The 27,268-nt window shown below is 30.0% G+C and overlaps 3 protein-coding genes across 5 annotated transcripts in view; 2 read left to right on the plus strand and 1 right to left on the minus strand.

Annotated features, from left to right (window-relative positions):
• Cad96ca (tyrosine kinase receptor Cad96Ca) overlaps positions 1 to 6,616 on the plus strand; it is an 82,338-nt gene extending 75,722 nt beyond the window's left edge. The window contains exons 7-8 of the mRNA XM_072014624.1: positions 2,246 to 2,551; positions 5,004 to 6,616. Coding sequence (XP_071870725.1) covers positions 2,246 to 2,551; positions 5,004 to 5,240 — 543 coding nt within the window. The 3' untranslated portion in view covers positions 5,241 to 6,616. The remainder of the gene's footprint in view (positions 1 to 2,245; positions 2,552 to 5,003) is intronic.
• Positions 6,617 to 10,335: 3,719 nt separating this feature from the next.
• Positions 10,336 to 13,176, plus strand: Qm (geranylgeranyl pyrophosphate synthase quemao). 2 transcript variants are annotated; one of them, XM_072022506.1, is made up of 7 exons: positions 10,336 to 10,589; positions 10,689 to 10,843; positions 11,010 to 11,154; positions 11,237 to 11,357; positions 11,431 to 11,570; positions 11,631 to 11,733; positions 11,807 to 13,176. In XM_072022506.1, the coding sequence occupies exons 1-7, from the start codon at positions 10,578 to 10,580 to the stop codon at positions 12,010 to 12,012; spliced, it is 882 nt and encodes a 293-aa protein (XP_071878607.1). In that variant the 5' UTR covers positions 10,336 to 10,577; the 3' UTR covers positions 12,013 to 13,176. The 2 variants fall into 2 exon arrangements, with proteins under 2 accessions (XP_071878607.1, XP_071878606.1); XM_072022505.1 differs by having other exon boundaries at positions 10,337 to 10,552.
• Positions 13,177 to 15,346: 2,170 nt separating this feature from the next.
• The window catches only part of LOC139998162 (uncharacterized), a 400,650-nt gene continuing 388,728 nt past the window's right edge, over positions 15,347 to 27,268 (minus strand). For both annotated transcript variants that reach the window (XM_072022509.1, XM_072022508.2), the window contains exons 4-6: positions 26,186 to 26,325; positions 25,310 to 25,461; positions 15,347 to 15,994 (exon numbers count right to left, since the gene is read on the minus strand). In XM_072022509.1, coding sequence (XP_071878610.1) covers positions 15,923 to 15,994; positions 25,310 to 25,461; positions 26,186 to 26,325 — 364 coding nt within the window. In that variant the 3' untranslated portion in view covers positions 15,347 to 15,922. The remainder of the gene's footprint in view (positions 15,995 to 25,309; positions 25,462 to 26,185; positions 26,326 to 27,268) is intronic.

Raw genomic sequence — 27,268 nt, forward strand, 5'->3', positions numbered from 1 at the left:
ATTCTTTCACTTCTAGATTTGTCTGATCTTAATACCGCACAATTGAATTTATCTTGACAGTTTCTTTCATAAAATATAAAAACATGTAGATAGTATTCCACTTAAAAAACTGAAGGTCATTTTCGTTTCTCAAGAAAAAGTTCGCCTATGCTATCATATTTGTTATAGAAAACATTAGAACATCTCCACATTTCATCTTTAGTAAATTTTATTAGTATTTGAAAAAAGGCACTAGTCCTGAATATTGTGAACACCCTGTATATTAATTGTTTCTTCAAACGAGAACTTTTTAATAACATGCATCTTTGAATACCAATTTTATGAATTATTTTGTATAAAAAATTTGATAAAGATATAATAAAACTTGATTTTTCTACATAAGAGGAACATAATCACTTTAAATGCTAATTATAGAAATGAAAATATCGTTAATGGCGTTATGTGCGTAATATGCTAATTAATTTCTTTCCGTTCTTGATTTTTGATTAGCTAATACGTTGATTTGGTTACATAGGTACAGTATTTAGAAACTGAAAATAAAATGATTTGGAAGTTAAAAAAGAGTGACAATAAATATACATAGTATATTATTGGTAATTTAATAATTTATATTATTGAATACTTTTTGTATATACGTTTCTATTCTATACTATTTCTTATATACTATTTCTTTCCATTCCTGATTTTTGATTAGCTAATACGTTGATTTGGTTACATAGGTACAGTATTTAGAAACTGAAAATAAAATAATTTGGAAGTTAAAAAAGAGTGACAATAAATATACATAGTATATTATTGGTAATTTAATAATTTATATTATTGAATACTATTTATATATACGTAAAAAGATTTTTCCATAAACATCCTTGTACTACATATTACTTTTTAACTTTTTAAATCGTTTTAAATGTTATGAGATATAGGATAGGAAATCAGAAACTAGAAAAGGAGCCAACTGTAGAGTTGGTTACGTAGTAAAGAATGAGTCAGAATTGATCATATATTTAAAAAATAAAAATATTATTTAAATGAATAATAATTATAACATCTATGTTTATTAAAATACATAAATCAAATTTTATATATCTTTATCATACAAAGCTTACTACATAATACATGCCTATTGGTTAAAATTTACATATACGTAACTCATTATTAAATTCTAAGAATGGGATCCTCCGTATAATACGATAGCTATCTTCTGAAAAAATCCCGTGTTTTGCGAATCCGTATTATACGAAAGAAGAAATTAATAGAAAAAATAAAGTTAGGTGTTCCAAAAATTAACAAAAATATACTACTTTCTTTTTGTAACTAAAAAAAATATGCTTATTAAACAATCAGTAATTAATTAAAAGTATTACATGTCAATATTACATAGGCAATAGTTTCTTCTTCATCACTGTTAAACATTATTAAACGAGAGCCTTCTTTTCCTGGTAAAATGTCTTCATCTTCCGAGCTTTGTTAATTTATGTATGGTTTCTACTTATATCAGTTTTAAACAATTTTATCGATTTTTTATTAGAGAAACCTTTAGTTGCTGCTACTCTACAGCGAAAAAACTCTGAGGAGCAAAACGTTAATATTCCACCAACTAAAAACAAATTTGAAATTTCAATATTCAAAAATCCCGTACGCAAATTTAAAATGCGCTTGCACTTAAAAATTTTCATTGCGTGCCGCTCTGTACAGGGATTTCCTCAATTCTCAAACTGTGTTACACGAATGCCGTTTTATGCCCAAATTTTCTCAAATCTCGAACCTTCAAGCGAATCCGTAGTGTAACTAACTTTTCCGGTAAAGAATATGCACCTTGAATATTAAATTTAATTATTATAATTATTATATTTAAAAATGTATATGTTATTTTCTATTTGTATTATTCCATGCTGTAACTCAGGTTGTTCATTTTAGTCACAGTACGATTAATACAAGTAAAACACTAATATGTATTTCTTCAATTACTAATACATCTAATAGTAAGAGAAAAACATTATTTCTATGAAAGAGAATATTATTATATTTAATAGCGCAAGAACAAAACAAAACATAATTGGCTAGCTGAATCTATTATTAAAAGTAAATACTTTTCAGCGGTTTTAAATATACTTAATAGCTTAATAAAAAATAAGATCAACTAAATATATGATCTCTCAGGTCATTTTTATAATTACAATATTAACTACATTTCAGAAGCAAACATTAATGAATGTTATATTCAAGTACTATTTGCATATTCTAGATAGCCAAGGGTATGGAATATTTGGCTTCGAAAGGAATTATACATAGAGATCTAGCCGCGAGAAATATACTGATAGACGAGAATCGTGCATGCAAAGTCGCAGACTTTGGATTTGCCAGAGATGTGGCTGCTAATCAAATATACGAAAGGAAGTCCGAAGGTCGGCTGCCCATAAGATGGATGGCTCCGGAGAGTCTCTACGATAACATCTTTTCAGTGAAATCGGATATATGGAGTTTTGGGGTATTAATATGGGAAATTGTAACGCTGGGTTCTACGCCTTATCCCGGCTTAGCCGCCGCAGAGGTACGCTATTTCAGAATTTATTAAAATTCGAAAGATTTTTTTTCAACTAAAAATTTCTAAACAATAAGATCAAATATTTGTCAATTAATCTACCATTATGTAGCTCCGCTTGGTGTGATTACGTTGAAGGAGTGGATTTACTTTTGATGAAAACAATCGCATAAATATTTGATACTTCGTTTCAATGAAGATCAAGACACGTGTAAATTATCTCAATAAAATATACTATCAATAGGTTGAATGGAATTAGTGTAAATTATAAATTTTTTATGCGAAAGAAGTCTAAATTCTGTCTTGCGAGAATGATGCCAAAATGGGCACATTTTGTACTACATTTTTTAGTAAAAGTTTAGAAAAAATATCATTTGTTTCAGTCGTGTGAAAAAAAATGTACAATACACGTATTTTTATACATATTTAATTCTAGAATATTATGTAGAGGATGAGTTAAATGCATGCCCATACTTTAAGAGGTGAATGTACGCAAATGTAGAATAAGCAAAAAACGTCATACGAACACATGCCTTACGCACCATATTTTTTGAATTAGATATAAATAATTAAATAAAATGTTTCTGAGCTTTCCTCTTGTTTCGCTTTTACCGTAAGAATATTCAGCTTCTTCGCGAAGTGATGGATAGGCTGAGGTGGATGGCCGTCATGACCTAAATCCATTAAGCTTTTGTTTCTGAAGCCATTTCGAATCTATTGTGTATTCAACGCAGGTGTACAATGATCTGCGAAGACGGATACAAAATAGATTTAAGACTATTTGAAGAATTCTTGGTATTTTCGAGCGAGTATGGAATGTGGAATTCTTAATGTTAAGATGTACAGTGGCATATGTTGTGGCACGAGACGTACTCTTTGAACATTTTCTGTAATAGCTGTCTATAATTCGAGAGCTAAGGTATATGCGAATGTCACGTAAGAAACACAAGAAATCACGAATTTAACACATCAAAAAATTTGAACTTTAGATATGGTAGTAAAATTTATTGTACGAATCCAACAGAGTGACGGTTCAGAGTGTTATAACAAAAAAGGTGTTGAGTGCTGATTTGGGAGGGTTTTTATACTAAGGTTTGGTCCCTCTGGAGGGGTTATCGACGAGTGTATATTGGACGCGGTTATTCTGTTACTATCTGATTATTGTTTCGATGGCTATGTCATGCAGAATGTCTTGTTTATCCTATTACTGCTTCTGAGCATGCGACACAACCTATGTTCATTGCTTTATCTGTGTGTAGGTTCACCTCCTGAAATATGGACATGCGTTTATGACTCATGCTGTGTACTGTAAATACATATAATATTGTATTATACTGGAGAGATAAAGATGAACAATTGTTTGTCTTAAGTCAGTCAAGACAATTTTGATTAAACCAATTTCAGTGAAAAAATGCCCAAAATATTAATTTTAGAATTATATAATTCCTTTATATTAGTTTAGGAAGTACTTCACCTTTAAAGTAAATATAAAGTTAATTATAATATTAGCATTAAAAATATTTTACGTACTAAACATTCCACACATAGTGTATAGGTTTTATTTTCATTCTATTTTACTTTTATCAGATAATCATCAAAGTGTATTTAATTACCATATAATATACCATAATATATACCAGTAACACGTTATTGGAATAATTGAATTTTTCATATAATAGAATAACTTTGTCTTCACATGAAAAAATAATACTAATTTTCAACTGACTTGTTAATATTAATAATAAAAAGAAACAAAGACACAAATATAAAACAAAATTACAATAAAAATATAACAATTTCTGAAAGAAAAATATAAAATTTATATAAGAATTTAATAATTTTAGTTTCCATTCTTATTTTTCAATCTTTGAAAGGACTACCTCCAAAATTTTTCATTAATCGATATCCTGATATTTTGATAATAGAGCTTCCATTGTGCTCAAATGAAGAATGCTTGTAGAAAACACTGTGCTGTAGTAAGAAAGTACTAAAATTGAAAAATTTTTATTGGAAAATGTGCTAATTGTAAAAATACTAATGAAAATACTGTAGTATGGAATTTAACTACAATTTCCTGTTCTAAATAGTTACTAGCAATGCTGAAAGATAGCATCACAATGTTGTCTCTATAGAGAAAAATATAACTGTCAATAAACGTTAGTTAATTGTTTCTTGACTTTTGTCTATAGCGTCTATATAAATGCATAGAACATTGAGCTTTCTTTACAGCTAATACCATAGGTGGCACATACAGGATTTTCTACAGATATATTTTTCTGTTTTGTCAATTTGGATTACATTAATGCTTAAGGATTTTGTCCCTCCTGAAAAACTTGTTTCTTGGCATTTGCAGTGTTTTCTATAAGAAATTTTTAAATATTTGTATACAATACTTCTACTAGCTATTTGATTAGGATAGGTATTTAATTAAGATATATTGACATATAATCTTTTCTTGTAGGTAATGAGGAGAATCAAAGAGGGCTACAGACTAGACAGGCCAGAACACTGCAAGAGAGAACTTTATAACATTATGTATTATTGCTGGGACAAAGATCCAGCATGCAGGCCATCCTTTGGGGAACTCGTCAGTTTAGCAGAAGGCCTTTTACTCGACGAAACCGATTACATCGAATTAGATAGGTTCCCGGATCATTCGTATTATAATGTACTCAATCTCAGTGGGGAGAAATTGTAAACGATCTACTCATAATAGTATATTAAGTACAGTGGGTACCATTGACATTCGCCAATTATTCTCAAATAATAAAAATCGTGTACAGTTTTAAAGTATAGCTAATAAATATTATTCAGTTCGAAAGATTTTATTGAATCAAGTACAGAATACTAAAATTTGATTCTTAAAAAATTGATACCTGCGTTATTTCGTCAAACATGACTGATTTGTATGAATGTTCAATATTATAATTAGGTTTGTAATTATAAATGACCCGATTATATAGTTTTTTAGGTCTTTCAGTCTGTAAATACGCAAAACAATTTATAAATCTATTTTGTTATCATGACTGGTTAATGAAATCCAATAATTGTACATAAATTCATTACCAATATAGGTATTTCAAAACCAGTTTACATTGAAGTTAAATTAATCGAGAAATTACCTGAATTATGTCAAGTTGTATATAATATAACAAACGAAACTTCTGAACGTTTCACACGTTGAACGAATTACAAGTGTGTATTCCGAAGAGAAACGAACGTCGTGAACTAGTCAGAGTTCAAATAAATTTTTAATTTATATTCGCATTAAACTTTACGCACAAATAAGCATACTATATTCTAGAAACTATATGAAAAGAAACGATATGAAATTCAATAATTGAATGCAGAGAAAACGTTATGTACTAGTTAAGAAACAATTACTCAAATAATGAAAACTTTTTATATATCGTCGTTCAAGTTTAACAGTGACGCAATTGCAAAACAGTGATTTTTCAGGAGACGGAAAACACTAATTTCATTTATTATTAAGCTTATAATTAAACAACGAAGGGAATATTTTATTATGTTGATAAACAATATTGTTTGCATTCTATAGTTACTTTTAAATAAATATATTATTTTGATCATAATAAATGTTTGCGATGCAACTAACACTTACGTCAATATTACTACAGAGTGCAACAGCAATAACGAATATTTCTGTAACACTCAACGTCGCTTACGAAAAGGACCATTCGTTTATATGGACGTGCGCGCATTTAATATCGCGACTATTTCGTTATTAAGGAGATATTGAACTTTTGATTGATGCGAGCGAGATCGATAAAACTGTTGCAGGATAAATTGTTGCTATTGCACTCATAGCCTTACTGCCATCAGCGGTCTGGAATATTCGGAAAATTATGAAACTTTCATACTGAAGGGATTAGATCCTGATATATCTGAGACTAGTAACATACTTACCTTAAAATTTATAAATTTGCAATTACGTCATTATTGCGTTGCAACAGCGATATATGTTGGTGCAAATTGTACATATGTATTAAGTAAGATTTTTTGTAAGTTATTGTATAGTTATTTTTTATAAGAATAAATCACTCAGTATTGTAATTTGTTTTTTGATGTAGCCATTGAATTGTGGCAAATGAATATGCCGTGACTTCCAGGTGTGCATTCCAATCAGGTGAATATTCCTGTATGCGCGGCGAAATTGTACGTGGAGGTTTGCATGCGAGGTTACCGTACACGTGTTCGTTCGTAACAAAAAATAATGCTACCGTGATCAAGGACAATGCCACGCGTATATCTGCTAACATCATAAATACACTCAGGATAAAAGACAGTTGAGAATCGAACGATTGAATGGTCAGTTATGGTCATTAGGCCATTCTTAACGCGCAAACAATGCAAACCATGACTAGCATATTTAAGGAATTATTTGGAATACCTGTCACAATTGTGTTCTGAAATATCCAAAGTTGAAACTCTATTCCGTTTATAAAATCGCGATATTTATGAAAACCCTATAAAATCGATACTGCACAAACTTCAGTTTGAATATTCCAATAAAAAATGACAAAGTTTTAAAAAATATGATTTCGGGTACCTTTCTCTGAATGCTTTTCCTTACATTATAACACTAAAAATAATTAAATATTTGCAACATCTCCTTGAACGTACATTTAACTATATTTAAAGCAATAAAAACAGACATGAGTATTTTTAAACACATTTATTGAATAGAAAATATGAAAAAAAAAATACATTTGTACCTTAATTTGATGTCAAATTATATCAATAATGAAAGAAATATTTATGCACTCATTTTTTGTTTATTAAAAATTTACTTTTCAATAATTTTTTGTAATTTTACAACACTTTTTTATACAGGAACAATAATAAGCTTTTAATAGTTTGAATCGTGACACTTTTTAACATAATTACAAAAGCAGGTTTGTTCAAGACTCGAAAGAATGTAACAACAACGATTATTTGCCATTAGAATAATAAGTTGATAAAGTATCTACCAGTAAAATAAATGGGCTGACAAAGAGTAACTACTCCAACCACTTCCCTTTCCTTCTTATCCCTTCCCAAGCTTCTTCCTCTTTCCCTCTGCTTCTTCACTCTGCTTCTTCCCCCTCCACTTTGCTTCTTCCCCACCCCACTGCTTTCTCCCCGCCCTCTGCCCCTTCACTGCCCTCTCCCCTTCACGTTCTTTTCGCAAACCCTCACTTTTCTTAACCTTGCAAGAATAAAAAATAAGCTATCAATTATGTTCAATGTTATCAGCACATTTTCAGGACAAGAGAAGAGAAAAAGACAATATTATATAAAAGTGCCGCTTATGAGTAGCTTAAATGCAATCAATTACTGTAATGTAAAAGATATACAGATCCTACACCAAATATTGTATGACTACGTCGTGCCGTCGCGTTAACGACACTTTTGTCAGAGCCACTTCTCAACTGAAATTATTTGTTTATTGAGAATGTAACATATGTAATTTGTATTTTCTTGGGCAATAAACGTTATATTAAAAGAATCTTTATCAAGTGCGTACCAATACAAACACCTGAGTCAATAACCGTTACAGGCAACTGTCAACGAATAACGACGGATTAAGTGTTCAATGGCTTCGTAAAGTTATTTTGACTTATTTTATTGAGTTATTTAGTACTAGTAGCTATGGTACTAGAAAAGTCAGAATCTCTTGAGTTTATAAATGTAAACGTATAGAGGCATGAAAATATAAATATAAAAACACAAAACATAAACAATGTATAAAGATATAAACACATAACAATATAAATGAATAAAGGGATAAAAATACAAATCCAGTCTTCTTATATGAGTGTAAGAAATGAGAATTCTGTAGATAATATCTTTCTTATTTTTATTTTATACGAAAAATATTCACTGTATTTCTTGTATTTTGTTTGTTTGGAAATATTAAGAAGTTAAAATTTGTTTAAAAATGTCTTTTTGTAATTTGGAATATATTAAATCGGAAAATGGAATTATTGTAGTATAATATGGGTAATTTAGAAGCATATATAGTAAGGTCTGTAGATTATGGAAATACGATAATTGGAAAAAGGGGATATCTCAATAAATGACTATAATCCAAAGAGTCCTTCAATTTAACAGTCGTAGCCGTAGTACTTAAATTAAATCTTAGTCACAATAAATATTATTTAGTTTCAATATAAAGGCCCATTTGTTTATTCCGTAACGCACTTGTCCAGAATCTTTTCAAAATTATTTTATAAACACCTAAAAATCAATTATTAACAAGACACTTGTCAAGATATAGTTTATACAAATATCTGTTATACAAGTAAAATTTTAATTAAAAATGAAAGGTACTTTGTTGATATCAATACCTTTCATAATTTTAGTAAATTTATTAATAATAATAGAAAAATGTAATGAGAACTTCATATACATATGTATATATATGTAGAATGACCCGTACTACAATATCAAAGATATTGAGCCATTGAAGAACAATTTCCTTTTTTATAACATTGTTCGTGAATTTTATTTCAATGAGACTGCAATAAACATGCTGAAAATAAAATTAACAGATGATGGCATTATTAACTTCTGAAATCCATTTACAATATTTTCATAAAATTCTTGTGATTTTGCAATTTCCTTGATTTTATTTAATAAATAAACATAAAAACAAAAAATATAATCTATAATTGGACTAAACTCTAACGCAAAAATAGAGAAAAGAACTTAAATTAAGTAATTAAAAACGTTAAGCATAAATATTTATTTACGTAAATATACATCTTTAATATATTTACGTAAATAATTTGTAAAACAAAAATATAAATCTCGGGTTTCCGGTAATAATATATATATATATATATATATATAGTAATATTTTTATTAACGATTATTTGATTAAACTTTTTTCTTACACAAAATTATATTCTTTATCTTATATACATTGTTGTATTTTTTTCCAGTCGCAGGGAGACGCGATCTCGAGAAAGCGGTAGGAAAGTGAAGTAATGATCCACGATGCCCATTGGTTATAGCCAACGTTAATAATATGAATAACTGGTCAAAATGTAAGGTAAAATGTGTCTCCGATCATGATACAAAGAAATATTAAATTGATTGATTGTATCTTCCACTATTTACAAGAGTTTAAATCAAATCGTAATTGCAACTCGACCACATACATTGAAAAGTCCAAATGTATACAATTTGCTTCATTAATTTCGTTACTTTCTTAGTGTTTACTATACGCACAGAAGAGAAATGAGGTAAAGTATATATTTTTTTCTTCGCGCGAATGATCTTTCTGATATTCAATAACCCATGTTGCAAATTTTTGTAAAGTAAGAATGCAAGATATATTAAATTATTTCAATTATTGAATATTATTTTCTATTTAAAATTGGAATAACTAACGAAATTAAAATCATCTTTAATGTATGCAGAATTTTAGCATCATTATTTCTTAATTTCGAACGTATTTCGATTACTTTCTTGAATAATCTGTCAGAATTGAACGAGCGTCCCTGAGAAAAAGATATAGTCACAATTTGCTTAGTTTTCAAAATATTAACGGATGCAATGCGATTACTTTGCGATCCAATACTTTTTGTAGATATTGTATAAGTAGAACATAATAATTATAAAAACTACGTATACTACTATTTTAAAATGCTAAAACAGGTTTTTAATTCATAAATAAATTATAATATTAATACATGTATTTTTAGGTCTCAAGTACAAAAGTTCTTATGTAATTCCACTTCTGGATCTTGTATACAAATACAACACGTGATCGCGTAGCAGACGACGCAGCGTACAGTAAGTATCGGGATATCGGCTTTTGTGCACGCGAAAGCTCGATAGGTTCGTCAGTGTAATTGATTTTCTCGTATGCGTTAGTCTTAAGTGATCGCATTTAGTCGAATAGTCACGATTTAACTGAAGGCTTAGACTGTGCTGGAATATATTATGGAGCAAAATAAGAAGACACCTTATTCGCATTCTGGTGACAAGGAAGAAGATGAGGTTAGATTATGTTTCGTTATGAATCATGGACAATGAGGTTAAGAAATATGTCAAAATGACAAGAATGAATCTCGTATACTATCATATTGCGTATGATCGTGTTTTAATAATTTAAAGCGAGTATAATCTTTTGTAGATATTATTGCTACCACTTACTTACATTCTCCAAATTCCTGGGAAACAAATCAGGGCCAAATTAATACAAGCTTTCAATTACTGGTTAAAAATACCGCAAGATAAATTCCACGCTGTCGGAGATATTATACAGCTACTTCATACCTCCAGTCTCCTGTAAGTTTACAAATCACGTATATTTTGATATTTAAAATATAAAATATCAACCAACATCTTCCCATTTTTTTCGATATTTTCCTCTTATCCATGATTACATTAAAAATGGGAGGAAAAGATTAATTATTGTAGTATTTACAAAATATTTGTGTATTAATATTTTTAGAATTGATGACATTCAAGATAATTCAGTTTTAAGAAGGGGCATTCCTGTAGCTCATAATATTTATGGTGTAGCAAGTACAATAAATGCTTCAAATTATGGTTTATTTATCGCTTTAGAAAAAGTAATGGCTTTAAATCATCCTGAGGTAAATATGCTGTATAAAAATTCTCCTATTGTAGATTTTAATATTAATAAAATTATTTTAATAATATTAAAATTGATATTAGGGTACACAAGTATATTTGCAGCAGTTATTAGAACTTCATAGAGGTCAGGGTATGGAACTGTATTGGAGAGATAATTATATGTGTCCCTCTGAAACAGCGTATAAACAAATGATAATCCGAAGTAAGTTTTATGTAATTTATGTTAATTAATTTCATGTGATTTCAATAACATATTTTTTCATTTTTTCTTATAGAAACTGGTGGGCTTTTTAATATGGCTATAAGATTAATGCAATTATTTTCTGACTCTAAAGAAGATTACGTATCTTTAGTTAGTATGTTAGGACTTTACTTCCAAATTCGAGACGATTACTGTAACCTATGCCTAAAAGAGGTAAGTTTCTAGATCTAATGAATAAATTGATATTGTAATATATATTAATAAATTTTATAGTATGCTCTTGATAAAAGTTATTGCGAAGATCTCTCAGAAGGAAAATTTAGTTTTCCCATTATACATGCTTTACGGACTCATCCAGAAGACAGACAGATATTAAGTATCCTTGACTCAGAGATGTTATTTTTAAAATATATTTGAATATTATTATTCCTTAATCATTCTTAATAAAGATATTCTTAGACAACGCACCAAGGATAACGAGGTAAAACGATATTGTGTTAGCTTGTTAGAAAAGTTTGGATCTTTCGCCTACACAAGAACCGTATTGGAAGACATGGACAAAGAAGTAAGGAAAAAGATTCAATGTCTAGGTGGAAATCCTTTATTAGTACGAGTGTTAGATGAATTGATGAGCTGGAAACATCATGATTCTTAGCAACATGATAAAAATGATAAAAAAGAAGCACTTTGATTATATTTTATCATTTGCAATTATGTATATACGTATCTAAGTTATGTATATTTCATGTTTTCTATGATTAGTAGATATCCGATAGTTAAGACCAACAATCTCATATAATGTTTGTAAGAGAAAAATGTTACAGAGGTGTTTCTGGTTCTTTTTCTTTGATATGTAAATAATACATATCATTAATGATTAAAATTATTTCAAAATTTATATATAAAGTATAATAGGTCTTTTTTTTTCTTGGTTTATTAAGTCATTGTAGTTGAAGTTCAAATGCTAGTTGCTATATAGAGTATACTACATGAAAATATTAACATAACATATTAAATTTTGTAATACGAAATGTAATAAGTGAAATACTTTCCAGTAATACAAATGACTTTGTGTTTTAGTATAAATCTGTCAGCATTTTTTTAATAAGTAAATATTTATAAGTATGCAAGCACGTATTTACTTTTTAAATTAAGTTTGTTATTAATGTTTCATATGTTTTTTACAAACAGTACAAATGTAGATTACTAGTTTTGCTAAACACGAAACTTAATAATTTGAGATTATTTTCAATTGCCTTTTAATATATATTTCATGACAGACAACTGTATATTGATTCTGATGGAATATTTTTAACAAAAGATTATCTCGATCATGATAAATATCTAAAAAAGCGTAAGAATATTTTAAGAATATTGTATTTATATGCGTTGAACAATTAGAAGAAAAATGAAATTAATTTATTATTTTATATAATTACTAATATGTTTATTGAATAAAGTGATCATTACTGTATTATACTCTTTATGTATTCAGAATGAAATAGTGATAATAAATAAATCTAAATTTTCTTGTTGTGAATGAAATGAAAGTTATTATAATAAAGAAGTAGTGTGAAATGATTTTAGCAATTACGTTTTCCCGAACTTTTATCATCATGTACAATAATTTAGTAAGTACATTAAATAATATTGAACTTATAATTAGTATCAACTGCTTGTATGGAAATTTTACCACTGACTTGTACCTTATGGAATCATATATTGTACGAATTAGTAATGTGATATACACAACATGTATTATTGCATACAAAACCATTTGTAATGAATAAATATCTTCATTAAATTTAAGCAGCACATATATGGGGTGTCCCATTTTAATCTTTCTAGGAAAATATATCGGGAGATATGAGAAATATAAAAAAAACGTTTCAACCGAAAGTTATAGCATATTGAGGAAGACAGATTGCGTTGTCATTGTAATTAACCTGGCAATGATACTGAAAAATCTTTCCGAGGTTAATTTTGAATTTTTTGATTAGAACCTATATTTTTCAAACTTCTTTCACAAAATAACTTTCCTTCCTTTCGACTTTAAGGCATAAAATGACACATAAGAATTATTTGTAGTCGAAACTATAGTCGTATGAAACAAAATCAATCTCGAAATCTTGTCTGGGTTTTCGAAAATCTGGGAAATCCTGAGATTTCCGATTCTAAGGTATTTTCGGGACCTGTTCGATCCGACCCGATCTCTTCCCGATCTGTCCCGAACAGTGGATTCCCAACGTTTTCGGGATCTTGCACACCCTTACAAAAAGATTATGTTTTGAATCGAAAATCGAGTTCTGAAATAATGGTATCCGAATATATTTATGCGTCGACAAACTTTCGGTATCCTGAAATTTTCGACTCGACTCGACCCGACCCGAACTTGTAATTTTGGGTACTCGCACACCCCTCTAATTGTAGTATCAATAAATACGTGGTATAAATGTTGTATAATACTGAGTATTAGAAATTTGTATTTTTACGTAATAGTCACTTGAATAATTTATGTTGTACTAAGTATAATGATATAGGTGGGTTTATTTCTGTGTCTCCATTCGAGCAAGTAAAAATATAAATGAACACTCACTCATACAATTGTTAACAAATGTAACAATATGTTGCATTAATAGTAAGTTGTAACAAACAATTACAGTGTTTTTTCGAAGCTATTTAAATACAAACGTCTACTTTAAGCTCTATAAGCTATTATTATTTCTACAATTACATGTTTGTAAATAAATATGACACGTATAAAACGAAATGTGCCGTTTACTAACGAAATGTATCACATACTCTATTAATCACTTATATTATTATTTATCATGAATTTGAGATTGCATTTTTCGTTACTATATTTTAAACGGTAATAAATAAAAAATTTTCGCACAATAAAGTACCAACATTTAATGAGATTTCATTGACATCGTTTTTTATTAGAAATTCTATTTTATCATTGTTTATTTTGAAATATAAAATTTTACGAATGAAAATTATTTTAACAAAATTTATTCTTATTTTAAGCAAAAGATATAAAATTACATTCATATATAAGTGAAAAATGTATAGTTTTGTTAAAGAAATGTTTTATTTCTATAATCCTCTCTATCATGTGTAAGTTCTTTTAATCTTTATAAAACCATATATATTTATTTTATTAAGTAAAAGCTCTCAAATTTATGATTGTATTTCTTATCCATAAGTTTTTTATTTTTAGAACGCATCTACATACACCGAACCTCTTTTTACATCGCTTTTCACACAAACTACAACCGATTACAATTAATCATTTAAAAACATCTATTAGTGCTATATAAACAAAAATATGATATTATACCTCAGAGTGCGACAGACTGTTAACAGTTTTTTTTTTTAACACGTTCGTCGCCTAGCGTGATTCGGCTGTTTCCTGCGGGGCCTAAATCCGACCGTTAGTACGCAGAATGTAAATAGAGCGACAAGCAGGAATTCATCGTTTATCGCCTTCGATTCATTGTAAAGAAAAGATTATTTATTTCTGAAATGGAGAAAGCGATAAGCTTTCCAGTTGGAGTATTTCGAGAGATTTCATGGCAAATATCTCAGATCTTTCATTTAGTCGAGAAGCATACTTGCGAGACGTACATCAATGATTTTTTCATCCTCAAAATGTTCGGTAAACAGCGTGAAAATATATTTGAAAGTGAGGAGAGTAGTGATAACGGAGTCTAACTATTTTTCGAAGTGCCCAAAATCACCCCAAATGTGTTTGGAATGTTTTGACGAATACTATACGATATAGAATAATGTAATATATTATCCAGAATATAAATTAATAAAAAGTATGGTATAATGTGTTTTTAATATTTTTATGTTGTATATCCTATATATAATATCGTATATTTAATTAACTCGAACAAGAAGAGCGTCACCATACTTTGGCGATGGGGTCCCCACGGAAGTATACCCGTCGCATAGATATGTGCGACGTGGCGACGAACGTGTTAATTAACATTCGAATGAACGCTTAACGCAGTGCTCATACTTATCGAAAGGAACTCTGATCGATTAAAGGCCGATTTTGCAGGAATGTTCCCTTTCTCTATTCTACCTCAACAGTATATATCGACTCGTAGGAAGTCGGAGCTACGCAAAAAGAAAACAATAAACCTCGAGCAACCTTCAATTTCACGTATTTCTGTTTTACTGCGTGGATCTTTGGTCGAATTTTTCAACGTTACTTGTAACCTGTTTCCGTTTACCCTAACCTGTCTCCTCGAACATCACTTTTCCTCCGTAAACTTCGTCCAAAATGTTCCACTGTTCCTATTTTTACAAACTTTCCAAACACGCAGACCTCTCCCTCTTCTTCCTGTATATTATGTTTTCGTAAAGACATCAGCAGCCTTTGTACGACGCGGAAAAAGCCAACATTTTGGTGTTGTTTGCGGAACGCCAAAATCAACAGCATTCCCTCTGTCGGCCATCAACGACTAAGATACCGTTGCAATCTGACATGTCCTTTGTTCCGGTTCACTGTTCTCATCCGATTCGCTCGCCCACGAGGGTTGACGTTCGTGTCATATTTCCCCGTCGCTATCTCCCACTCGGCCAGTTGGTCCCGACACGCCGTCGTCCAACACTTCCGTCACCTTGCACCATATACTTGCTTTTAGAAAACCATCTTTTCTTTGTGGTTGGAGAAACGAATTGATATTATGTAGGATAAATAAAACATTAGGAGATGAACTGAATGATAAATACCGTACATTTACGAAAACATAGTGAGCGAGACGGCAAGTGAGGACTAGAGGAATACTCTTTCTCACTCACCGTTACGCATTCCTGTATTATCTTATTTGTACAGCTACAATAATCGCGAAAGGATTTACAATAGTAATCATTTACAAAAATATTTGTTTTAAAATTCATTTCTTTTTCCAAAATAATAAAACATAATTTATGAAGACTCTTTTGAGCTATGTGCATAAAAGAAAAATCATGTGCATAAGTGTTTGTCACTTTCAGCTTCACAAACTTGGGCTGGAATCGCGTTCAAACGACTGAAATGTAAAGACATGTTGTTTTCTTTTTATTATTTAATTTGTACTTTACAATTTGTCCAGCTGAACATTTGGTAAATTTTTCTAACTTAATTGCTAAATAACATGTGAATGGCTATCCCCGGCGGGATACCATCTTCGAGTTTGACTATCTTATTTCTTTAGTAAGGTCAGTTTTCTTTTTAGTTTTCTTTCTACGAAAGTTTTGCTCGCTTCAGCAGCTAGCTGGTTTGGATGTGTTGCCGTTCTTTCCTTGTATCATATGTATTTACGTTTCTCTTTTCTAATTCCAACTAGTTATACCAAGTGCATACGTTCAGAATGTGAATTTAACATCCCTGTTAATTTTGCTGGCAATGAACAATTTAGAAAATTACTATCGTGAAATTCCTGAATATAGGGTTCACGATACTGCTGAAAATAATCAAGTACTCGCAGACAGATTAAGCTTCTTAGGACAGAAACCGATTCAATTATATGCATTCACTACCAAAAATATTATATTTCCTAGCAAAGAATAAACTATTATAATCGATTCTGTTGAAGACGTCAATAAAAATTACGCTTGTATCTTAGATAAAATAATTGACCAAGATCCTATATGATTTTGGAAGTCGAAAACAACTCTGTTGTTGCGGTTATGATGAGCTGTGCGCGACGGAGACAAGTAAAATCTAGAATAAATCTTAGTAGCAATTTCGAGGCTAACAGAAACGATTCAGAGAACATAGACGAATTACAAAAAATAAAAACTATCGTCAACAATTTAGTTAAAAATTTTAATCGCATCGCGATTGGTGAGCATCCTTGCGTAGACGAAGAGATAATGCCATTTAAAAGGAAAGTGAAATCTAGAATAAATCTTAGTAGCAATTTCGAGGCTAACAGAAACGATTCAGAGAACATAGACGAATTACAAAAAATAAAAACTATCGTCAACAATTTAGTTAAAAATTTTAATCGCATCCTGATTGGTGAGCATCCTTGCGTAGACGAAGAGATAATGCCATTTAAAAGGAAAGTGCTGCTTAAGACAGTACGTGCTCAGAAGACCAAAGAAATGGGGCTATAAGGCTTTTTTATTGTGCGATTCGAATCGATTTCGACTTCGATTTACAATTTTGAAATTTATACTGCTAAAGTAATACATGATCCACAATTATCCGACGCAGAAATTAATGGAAACGTAGTGCTAAGATTATAAAAAATTGTACTCATACAAGCGTTTCGCAATATTTAATTCGACAATTTGTTTTTAAGCGTTCCCCTATTTGTCGAACTAAAAAAAAATTGTGAATTTTCATTAGATAAAGTAATTAGAAATAAAGGCAGAGAAACTTAAGGAAAACTCTCTGCATGTACATATGGACGATGTCACTGTAAATGCAATTAAATGCTACGACAGCAAACCGTTCGTTTCATTTACTCAGCACATTTTGCGAAGGTGAACCAATAGGCGTAGTCATGAGGTGGGATAAAAAAAATACAGGTCTAATCATTAACGTGGAATGTCTAAATATAGTACAAATATATAACGTGGATGAAATATACTTGGTCGATTCACTGATATCACAGTATCGAATAAAAATGCGGTCGAAGAAATGATACCGATGAATAATATTTCATCCATTAGATTTAACGGTAATGAATGCTTGATTATTATATAAAAGAAATTGTTTATCGCACAATATAATCCACAAGCATCGATATAGTTTGTTGGAATTTAAAACTGGAATTGTATCCTGTTTATATCAAGAACGAAAAAGGAATCAGTAGGAGAAGAGGGCGTCCTAGTTCAACTTCGATAGATAAACAAATAGAACAGAAAAAAGAAAGAGGACCAAGTGCAACAATTCCAGCGAAAAACGTGCGAAAGGATGAAATAGGAAGTATTGGTCAATCTTTTTGGATAAGAGGGGAAGCTGCAGAAAGCCGTAACCGTTGTACGCCGTTGTGACTCTAAAGTTACAAAGCATGATCGTTAGAATAAAATCGTTGAAACTATTGAATTCATCGTTAATTTGTATTCAGAGATATATATTTATTGATTGAGAAAGACCGAACATTTTGTTACTTAAACTTCAAGTTTAGAATATTCCATCTTTTGTTCTATTTTTCAAATTCAGATATTCAAATATCTTTTTTTTAGAAAAGTAAAAATATTTTACTTAATGTAACGCAAATAAATAAATGAAATGGTAACTTACTAGTATAGTATATAGCAATATAGTAACTTATGTAATTACACATTACACAGTCAATCGGTGCCTCGGTAGAATATGGTGTACGCGAGCAAACATCACCTTCGCAAAGCGCGTTGTCGTATGAAGAACTGAAGTTAAAAAAGTTATGTTACCTCCGTAAGATGTTTTAAGCACGTAATAACTTGCGTTATTTTACATATACTTTATGTTGCAAAATGATAACTAATTGCATAGCAAAGTAAAAAGATTTTGAAAGATTTTTTATTAGAATATGTTAGAATTTTATATCAATTGGAATATGAAAAAGGACTTATTGAATATACACAAATATACTGATGTCAACATGCTTGTATAATTCGAGCAAATGAGAAGACTAAAGGAAATAGAGAAATATTATATAAATGTTAAGCTTATTTCATTTGAAACCATCCTTGAAATTATAATTAACAGCAGCGTCTTTATTCACCATACACAGTACTGGACAAAATTATAAGATATCTTATATTTAAAGAAAATGTACATTTTATACATATATTGAATATTATGTATTATATTTGTATGCAACAAAAAAGTTAGCGAAAAAAATGTTGTAAATCTGAACTGACTTTTGCTGAACAAAATTACAAGACACTTGGCGCTGTTTTGTTTGTCGCTTTTCATGTGACACGATAAGAAATTTATTTCTGTTTCTTTAAAATTGTAGTCACCTATTTAATGAAAACTTTGGCCTTAAACATAGAGAGCGATAAATGGTAAGCCGTAAACGTCAAAACAAATAATGACGTAGCCAATGTCAATACTCCAAATGCCAATTTTATTGTTTACCGCCTATCACTTCATTCAACATCGTTAAAAATGTCACTTTTCCATTTTTTCATCCAGTCGAATATTCAAATTTTTACGTTTAATATACTTGCTTTTTTGTAGAATATGACGATTTATTTCGCATTCCTTCTAAAATTCGAAGTAACACGCAGAACTGTTCGTTTATCGCGTTCAGGTGTAACACAAATGTTACGACCGTTCGCGGAGAGACGCGGTCGCGAGGAAAACGCGTCAGCGAGAGGTGTAAATTCTCGCTACGATTCGTATAATTGACGCCACGAATTAGTCGTTCCCCTGTTTCGATTAAGAAACAAAGGTGGTTCAATGAATTTAACACTGTGTTAACAGGTTAATAATATAGCGTGTATATTTAATAATAAATTATATAATAATAAAAACGTCACAAATTATTTAGTGATGAATACAGTTAATGCGTTACAGAAATTCAACCCGACTTTACGATATCTCCCGATGAATTCGTCAGACTAAGCGACTTTAATTCCAATCGTCAGACCTTTCGATGTATGTCTTTTGTATCTTCAAATGAGACTGACTGCCCTTCGATCATTTCTTTGCCGCGAGACCCCGAACAATTATTATATGGATAAAAAACGTGCTATATAATCTATGAGTCATACTTAAGGCTAGTAACATTATTGCTTTTTCTGTCTTATGTGTAACATGTATAAAATGTACATTTTCTTCTTTTAAATAGGTCCATTATACGAATATTTATATAAAGTATCATAATTTTGTCTAGTACTGTACCTCTAGATTTTGTTCTAATATTACAATTATTCAAATTGTTATAAAAATTTGGTAGTAATTTAATTTTTACTTTTTTTCTTTATTCTAAAAGTGTTACTAAAAGTGTTTGATTTTTAAAAAATAATAATTATTAGAAGTGTCTTACTACGCAATGCCATTCGAGAGAAACGATACAATTATTAAAATGTAATAAAATATCTTTAAAATAAGGTTCAGTTAAATCTATCGAATTTATTTATAAATATTTTTTATATCTGTGGCTTGATGCAAGAAGCGCCTATGTGATATTTTTGCAGAAATCAGCTAATTGCGGTATTGAGTTTATAAACAATTGTATATTATATATAAAAAAACGACAATTTCAAATCTTATCTAGAAATTACTGTAATGGCACTTGTATACGTTAATGTCAAAATCTTTCATAAAATAAATCTTCCGCAAAAAATGCCAAAATGAAGATAAAAACACAAATAGCAAAATTTTGTATTCTCTCCTGTTATATTAGAAAGCAAAATTGAAAGAACAGAGACTTCTGCGTTAGAAATTATTCATACATTAATTTTTTAACATATTCAAGTGCTAATATCTCAACTTTATAAATTGGTACTTCCTGCACCAAACTACAAATATAAACTTCCATTTTTGATATTTAGTGTTGTACTTCTAATATCTTTTACTAGATATACAAATTAATCCAACGCTTTCAGATTTACCTATACCTAATTAATGTTTAGATTAGTGTAGGTAACTAGTGTCTTATGACAATTGTAAAAAATCCTATTTATGTAATCTATATTAAATTTTAATATATGCAAGAAATACACAGCATTTACGAATTTGAATGAAACTTGGATTGCAATTTTAATATTACTAACGTACAATTGGAAAAAAGTTGTTGAATTTTATATTACAACCTTCAAGAATGAATTATATTCAAGATAACTCGTTAGCAAAACATATACATATTAAACACTTGCTTGTATTTTCCTTTTTTGCATTCTATGTGGAATTCATTGTACAATCTATGAGCATAAAGATAAAGTGAAGTAAAGTAAAATAAAATAAAAGTAATAACAAATTTTTGTAAAAATATAAAATAAAAAATAGATATTATTATGCGAAGCTACTAAAATTATAGTAAGGAAATTAATGCTAATATAGTGACTAGAAAATTAAGTTTATTTAAAATTTAGGTTCCTCCAGCATTCTTCGTTGAATAAATTGTTTAATAAACTGATAATGAAAAAGATCATTTGATGTTGTTTTGTAACCATTATTCTTCTCACAATATCATATTAGTGGCATATTGCGAGAAGTGACTTGCAATTTCTAAATATTTACTAAATAAATATATAAATAGATAAATTTTTTACTAAATTTTTTAATAAATTTTTACTAAACATCGAATGTACATATGGCCATGAAAATCCAACATTTTTCGTGTAGAGAAATATCAAAATTACCTCTAAGCTTACCTTTCTAAGAGCAACTATCCAAGAACTCGGCATCAATTGCATCTTAAGTTTTAGGAGACAATTGCATATCTAATTCCAAATCATATATCCAAAAGACATAAAAATTTTTTTTAATTAAGCACGGTAATACGATAGCACAGTATATTTGTATCTACGGAAAAAGTTGGCCATTTTCTATACAAGAAGAAGACGATGTAGTAAAACAATGTATTATTAATCCTTAAACTGTAAAGATAGGTATTTCATCGCTAAGTTTCTCACAAGATAGCAGGTAGAAAACGTTTTTCCATCTGTTTTGCCTAAGAAGATCATTGGATAGGAAAATCTATGTTTACAAGGATAGATATATGCGTCAGTTAAACATGTGAAGTGAAACCTACAGAGGACGCAGAATACCCACGTTTACACTTTACCTATACATTTCACGTTGGTAAATAGTTTCGTTGACAAATTTATGTTGTGATTAAATTTACCTATAGATTATTACAATTATTATTTTTATTTTCTGCATCAGCGTTTATATTTCAAACATTTATATTTGAACACTAAACATTTTTTATTTAGGGTATCTTTAAAATTTACCGTTCTATAGGCCGCAAATCAAAGCATTTAATTTGAATGAATAAATGCGACATACTTCTTTCTGATCAAAGTATGATCATTAAACATATTAATTTGCCGGTGGATTTTTTAGCTTATAATAATTCATTTAAAAATTATAATTGTTTATCCATACCAATGCACTTCACATGTTTTACTTTGTATTCTTTACAATAAGATGTATTTAAATAAAGTGTTTTGCAAATGTTTTATGACAACCTTAATTTAGGATATCTGAAGATGTTATATAAATTTTGGGAGATTTTTTTAACAAGAATTACCTACTGAAAAATGCACCGGACAGGAAAAAACCTACGTTTACAGTTTGAGAATATGTAAAAACGTTTACAGTCTAAGGATGAATAAAAGAATCTCAAAATTAATCAGCTAGCGATAATCTTATTGCTTCAAGCGGCAATGTCACAGCTATCAACTCTGTCATTAACAATAACAGCAATAATGATATTATCCATAATAGCAGCGCCAGATCTACCGCGGCAGTAAGTTTTTGAAATCTACGAATGGAAAATCGGAGCATCTTGCGACAAAAGACTTTTATTCATATCTTCTAAAATCTCTGTTGACAATTCCGATAATGGAAAATCGGTATCCTCTGATTAAGAATAATACTATTGTAAAAAGCAGAGAACACTCTTACGTTAAAAGTAACAAAAAGCCCGAACGTAATCAATCATTAAATAGTTTTAGAAAAAATGGATGATATGTTTAAGCCTGACGAATCGCTATTTAATAAAATCGATAACGATTTCATATTAAATTACGACCAATTTTAAAGTTTCTTAGAAAACACGTTTGGTGCAGAAAATCTGACCATTATTGTTAAAAACCCCGCTGGGGGTAATCATTCACATGCTATATTTTTATTCTTTAAGCTATAATATTTTATCAAATGTCCTTTTGGACAAATTGTAAAAATTTAAACAAATAGATAATAAAAAAAAATTTTAATCGATAAAAAAAATTATTGTTAAAGAATACACCCTTAATATAAGTCTCGATATATTATAAATATTAAAAAATTAAAAGATATCTATCTGAAACGCCATCCTGTAAACCTAAACAATGCCTGAATGAAGGTTCATTGAATTGGTTATCCGAACGAGACAATGATACATTTAAGTTAAAGTCCTTTTATTTTTTTTTCTGATCTCTTGGATCTCTTGGAAAAAGCCGTTTCTTTTCTCTTTTCCTATCTTCGTGTCATTAAAATTTGATCAATGGAATAGGAATGGTATATAAAACTTTATATCTAATGAAACAGCGTTATTGAAATTGTTTTGTAATAGTAAAAACAGAAATAAACGCCCTAACAGTAAATAACAACAAAAGATCAATCACATTAAATTGCACATTAAATTACATTTTCTTCATGTTAAATGCTAAAAAGTTTCAAAAATCTATTCCATTTTTGCAATAATATATTTATAATATAGTTGATATACTCATAATTTCATAATTTTTCTTAACTTTTTATTTTTATACCAGGTATGTAAATATGAAACCAGAATTTTTGTATAGAAAATACACGTTTATTGTATGAAAATATTTTATTCGAAGTATTGCCCATCGCTAGCTATACATTTTTCCCACCTGTCTGGCAATTGGTGGATGCCACACCAAAAAAACTGTCACTCTTTTGAGGCAAACCAGTCATCGAGCCATTTTCGTACATTTTCGTAAGAAATGAAGTGCTGGTCAGAAAGTGTGTGTCCCATCGGACGGAGCCAAGTCTGATGAGTAAGCCACGTGCGAAAGTATTTTCCAACTGAACGCTTCAATCGTTTCCTTGACCGGTTTGCCGTATGTGATGGTGCATTATCATGAAGCAAAATTACTTTGTGTTGCCTTTTTTGATATTCTGGTCGTTTTTCACGCAAAGCTTGATTCAAATCGATCATTTGTTGTCGGTAGCGCTCAGTATTAACGGTTTCGCCAGGTTTTAACAGCTCATAATAGATCATACCCTTCTGATCCCACCAAACACAGAGCATTGTCTTCCGTCCATAGCGATTTGGTCTTGTAGTCGATGACGGTGGTTCGCCTGGAGCTACCCATGATCTTTTACGCTTAGGATTCTCAAAATATATTCACTTTTCATCGCCAGTCACAATTCGGTGGAGAAATGACTTTCTTTTGTATTTGGCGAACAGCATTTCGCAAGTGGTTTTTCGGTTTTCCTGCTATCTTTCATTCGGTTCATGTGGAACCCATTTTCCCACCTTCTGGATCTTTCCCATGGCTTTCAAACGTATGGAGACGGCTTTTCGTGTCACGTTTAATTGATCAGCGAGTTGTTGTTGCGTTTGAGCGTCATCCTCATCCAACAATGCTTGCAATTCTCTGTCTTGAAACCTTTTCGGTGGTCTTCCACGTTCTTCGTTCCTCGCGTCAAAATTGCCACTTCTGAATTTTTTAAACCACTCAAAGCACTGTGATTTACCAAGAGCATGCTCACTGTAAGCTTCGACAAGCATTCGATGCGATTCTGCAGCAGTTTTCTTCAAATGGTAACAGAAAATCAATGCTGTTCGCAAATCGTAGTTTCCAGGCACAAAATTCGACATGTTCAACGCTATTACAAACTATGCTGTTGTATGAAACTTGTATTGTTCTGAGTCGAAAATGTTTGTGAGATGTGAACAAAGACTTTTGGCATCAACGACGCAGTTTAGTGGCAACTACAGTATCAGCTAGGGCCATCTCTAGGCAAATTCCGGTTTCATAGTTACAGACCTGATACACTCTTTACCATTGTTTAATATATTGTTGTTTTCATTGATATTACTTAAGAATTTCGCATTTTTCTATACTTCGTATTTTCAGTTTAGAATAAATGTTTGATTCAAATGAAGTGTAGGATGCGTTACTAGAACAATGAAAGAATTAGCCACGTCTGTAGTAATATTTGTAATGATATTAAATTACATTCCCACGATAGTGACTGCAGGATTTTCAATTTCAATTTCCTAATGCAAAGAGCAGGAACTTACGTGTTTACCTCATTCACTTACCAGAACTTCTTCGAAGCGATCATAATTTTCGGGCCTAGTACTTAGAAGACTCTCGCCAACCGAATCCATGGCACTAGTTATCTGGCAAGAACCACGGCCCACCAAAGCACTGGACGCAATATGCAGCAAGGATAGCACTGCCAAAAGTCCGGCTGCAAATATAACAACAGGAGGAAAATAACGAGAAATATTTTTTTCTCTTCTTCTTGTCTCAAAATTCTTGTCTCGTTTCTTTCAACATCTCGTTGAATACCTTTACTCTTACCAGGACACAGGACGTTGCTATGTTGATAAGAGTAATTTTCAAGTTATTTTTTCTTATTTTTTAATTGATTATTTACAGTCTCATTAACCATTATGATGCACTGTGTTTCATAATTATAAAACTACTAGAAATTTTCAATTTTTGTCTGTTTCATTCTATATCTTTGTATTATGTTAATGTGATAAGAATCAAGGTAACTAACAAGGTAAGGTAAACAAGGTAAAATTATGTCCCATAAAGAGGATAATTACATAAACATATAAGTTAATGTTATCCGAAAATAGAATAATTCATTTTTATGTGCCAATAACTCAAACTTTATTTTAATTATAGTTAACTGTTCTTGTAGGAAACAAATAAACAAATAAACAAACATTTCGACAACACAGTATAATTTCCGGGTAATTTAACTTCCTTATCAATACGTTACCCGAAAGTGATCAAAATTAATATGACCCATGATATTAATGATCAGAAAATAGAAAACATAACAGGGAAACGAGCGAAATATCAATCATTACAATAATGTGAATCGTTTTAGACAATTCAAAGATTTCAACTGCAACGAGATGTATACGGAAAATATTTAAACATTTAGTTTGTCCAGTTACCTGCGACATAGGACAACCGAAGACTGTGCGGTTTCCATGCCAAAATACAGGATAGCGGTAGATAAAACAATGCTCTTCGCCAACCCCTCGTTATTGCCACCACTGCCGACCAGTAGCACGAGCAAAGAGACTCGTCATTTCTGAAACAAAATATGTGTAGACGGTGTTATAGAGCTCCGTGTCATTTTCAACAAGAATTGTGTCTTTGCAAATTAGATTTATGGAAGCAATAAAGTGTGCTAATATAAATGTTGTTTGCGATTAAATTTAAAATAGAATAATTGTAATTATTTGAGTAAAAATGTAAAATATAAAAATATAATAGAGAATAAATTTATTTATATGAAAATTTATGTGATGTATATTATATGGAAATTTAAATTTATCTTTTAGTTGTACTGTTTTAGAGGAATATAAGCTTTCATGTAATATATGGTTTATATGAAATTCTTGAGAAAGTTCTTCCAGTATCATTTTATAAGCTTCGTTTGAGTATTGTTTTATAGATTCTAATTTATGGTGCAATTGAAAATAATATTTTCCATTGCTATGATATTTTTCTTCGTGATATTAACACATTGCTGTTCGGATATGATGTAAAATTAAATTTTAATATCTTGTAGAAAATTCAATAAATTCAGAAAGCAAACTTGTAGGTAATTTACATAATTACATAATTTAAAATTAAAATTAAAAGGTAAAATTACATAATTTTGTACTAATAATATGCAAGATAATCGCTTTTCGTTTGTTAATTTGCTCTAACTCGGGCGGTCTTTTTCTATATTAAGAATGTTTCAGGTAAATATTTACACCATAATTCTTTATTTACGAGTATATATTGAAAATATGGTAAAAAATATTATATACGTGGATTTTTTAAAAAGTTGAATACACGAAACGTATACATTTACTGAACTCGAATTTTAATTACACTTAATTAATAAAAATTAATTCATTTAAAGATTCCTGTCGTATATACTTTTTGAAAACACGAATGTCCTCCTTTATACTCCTTTTTAGTATGCTAACAACATATTTTTAAAAATAAAAATTAAAAATTAGATCTGATTAATAAATAAT

This window comes from Bombus fervidus, chromosome 2, assembly GCF_041682495.2.
Source record: "Bombus fervidus isolate BK054 chromosome 2, iyBomFerv1, whole genome shotgun sequence".
Classification (NCBI taxonomy): Eukaryota; Metazoa; Arthropoda; class Insecta; order Hymenoptera; family Apidae; genus Bombus; species Bombus fervidus.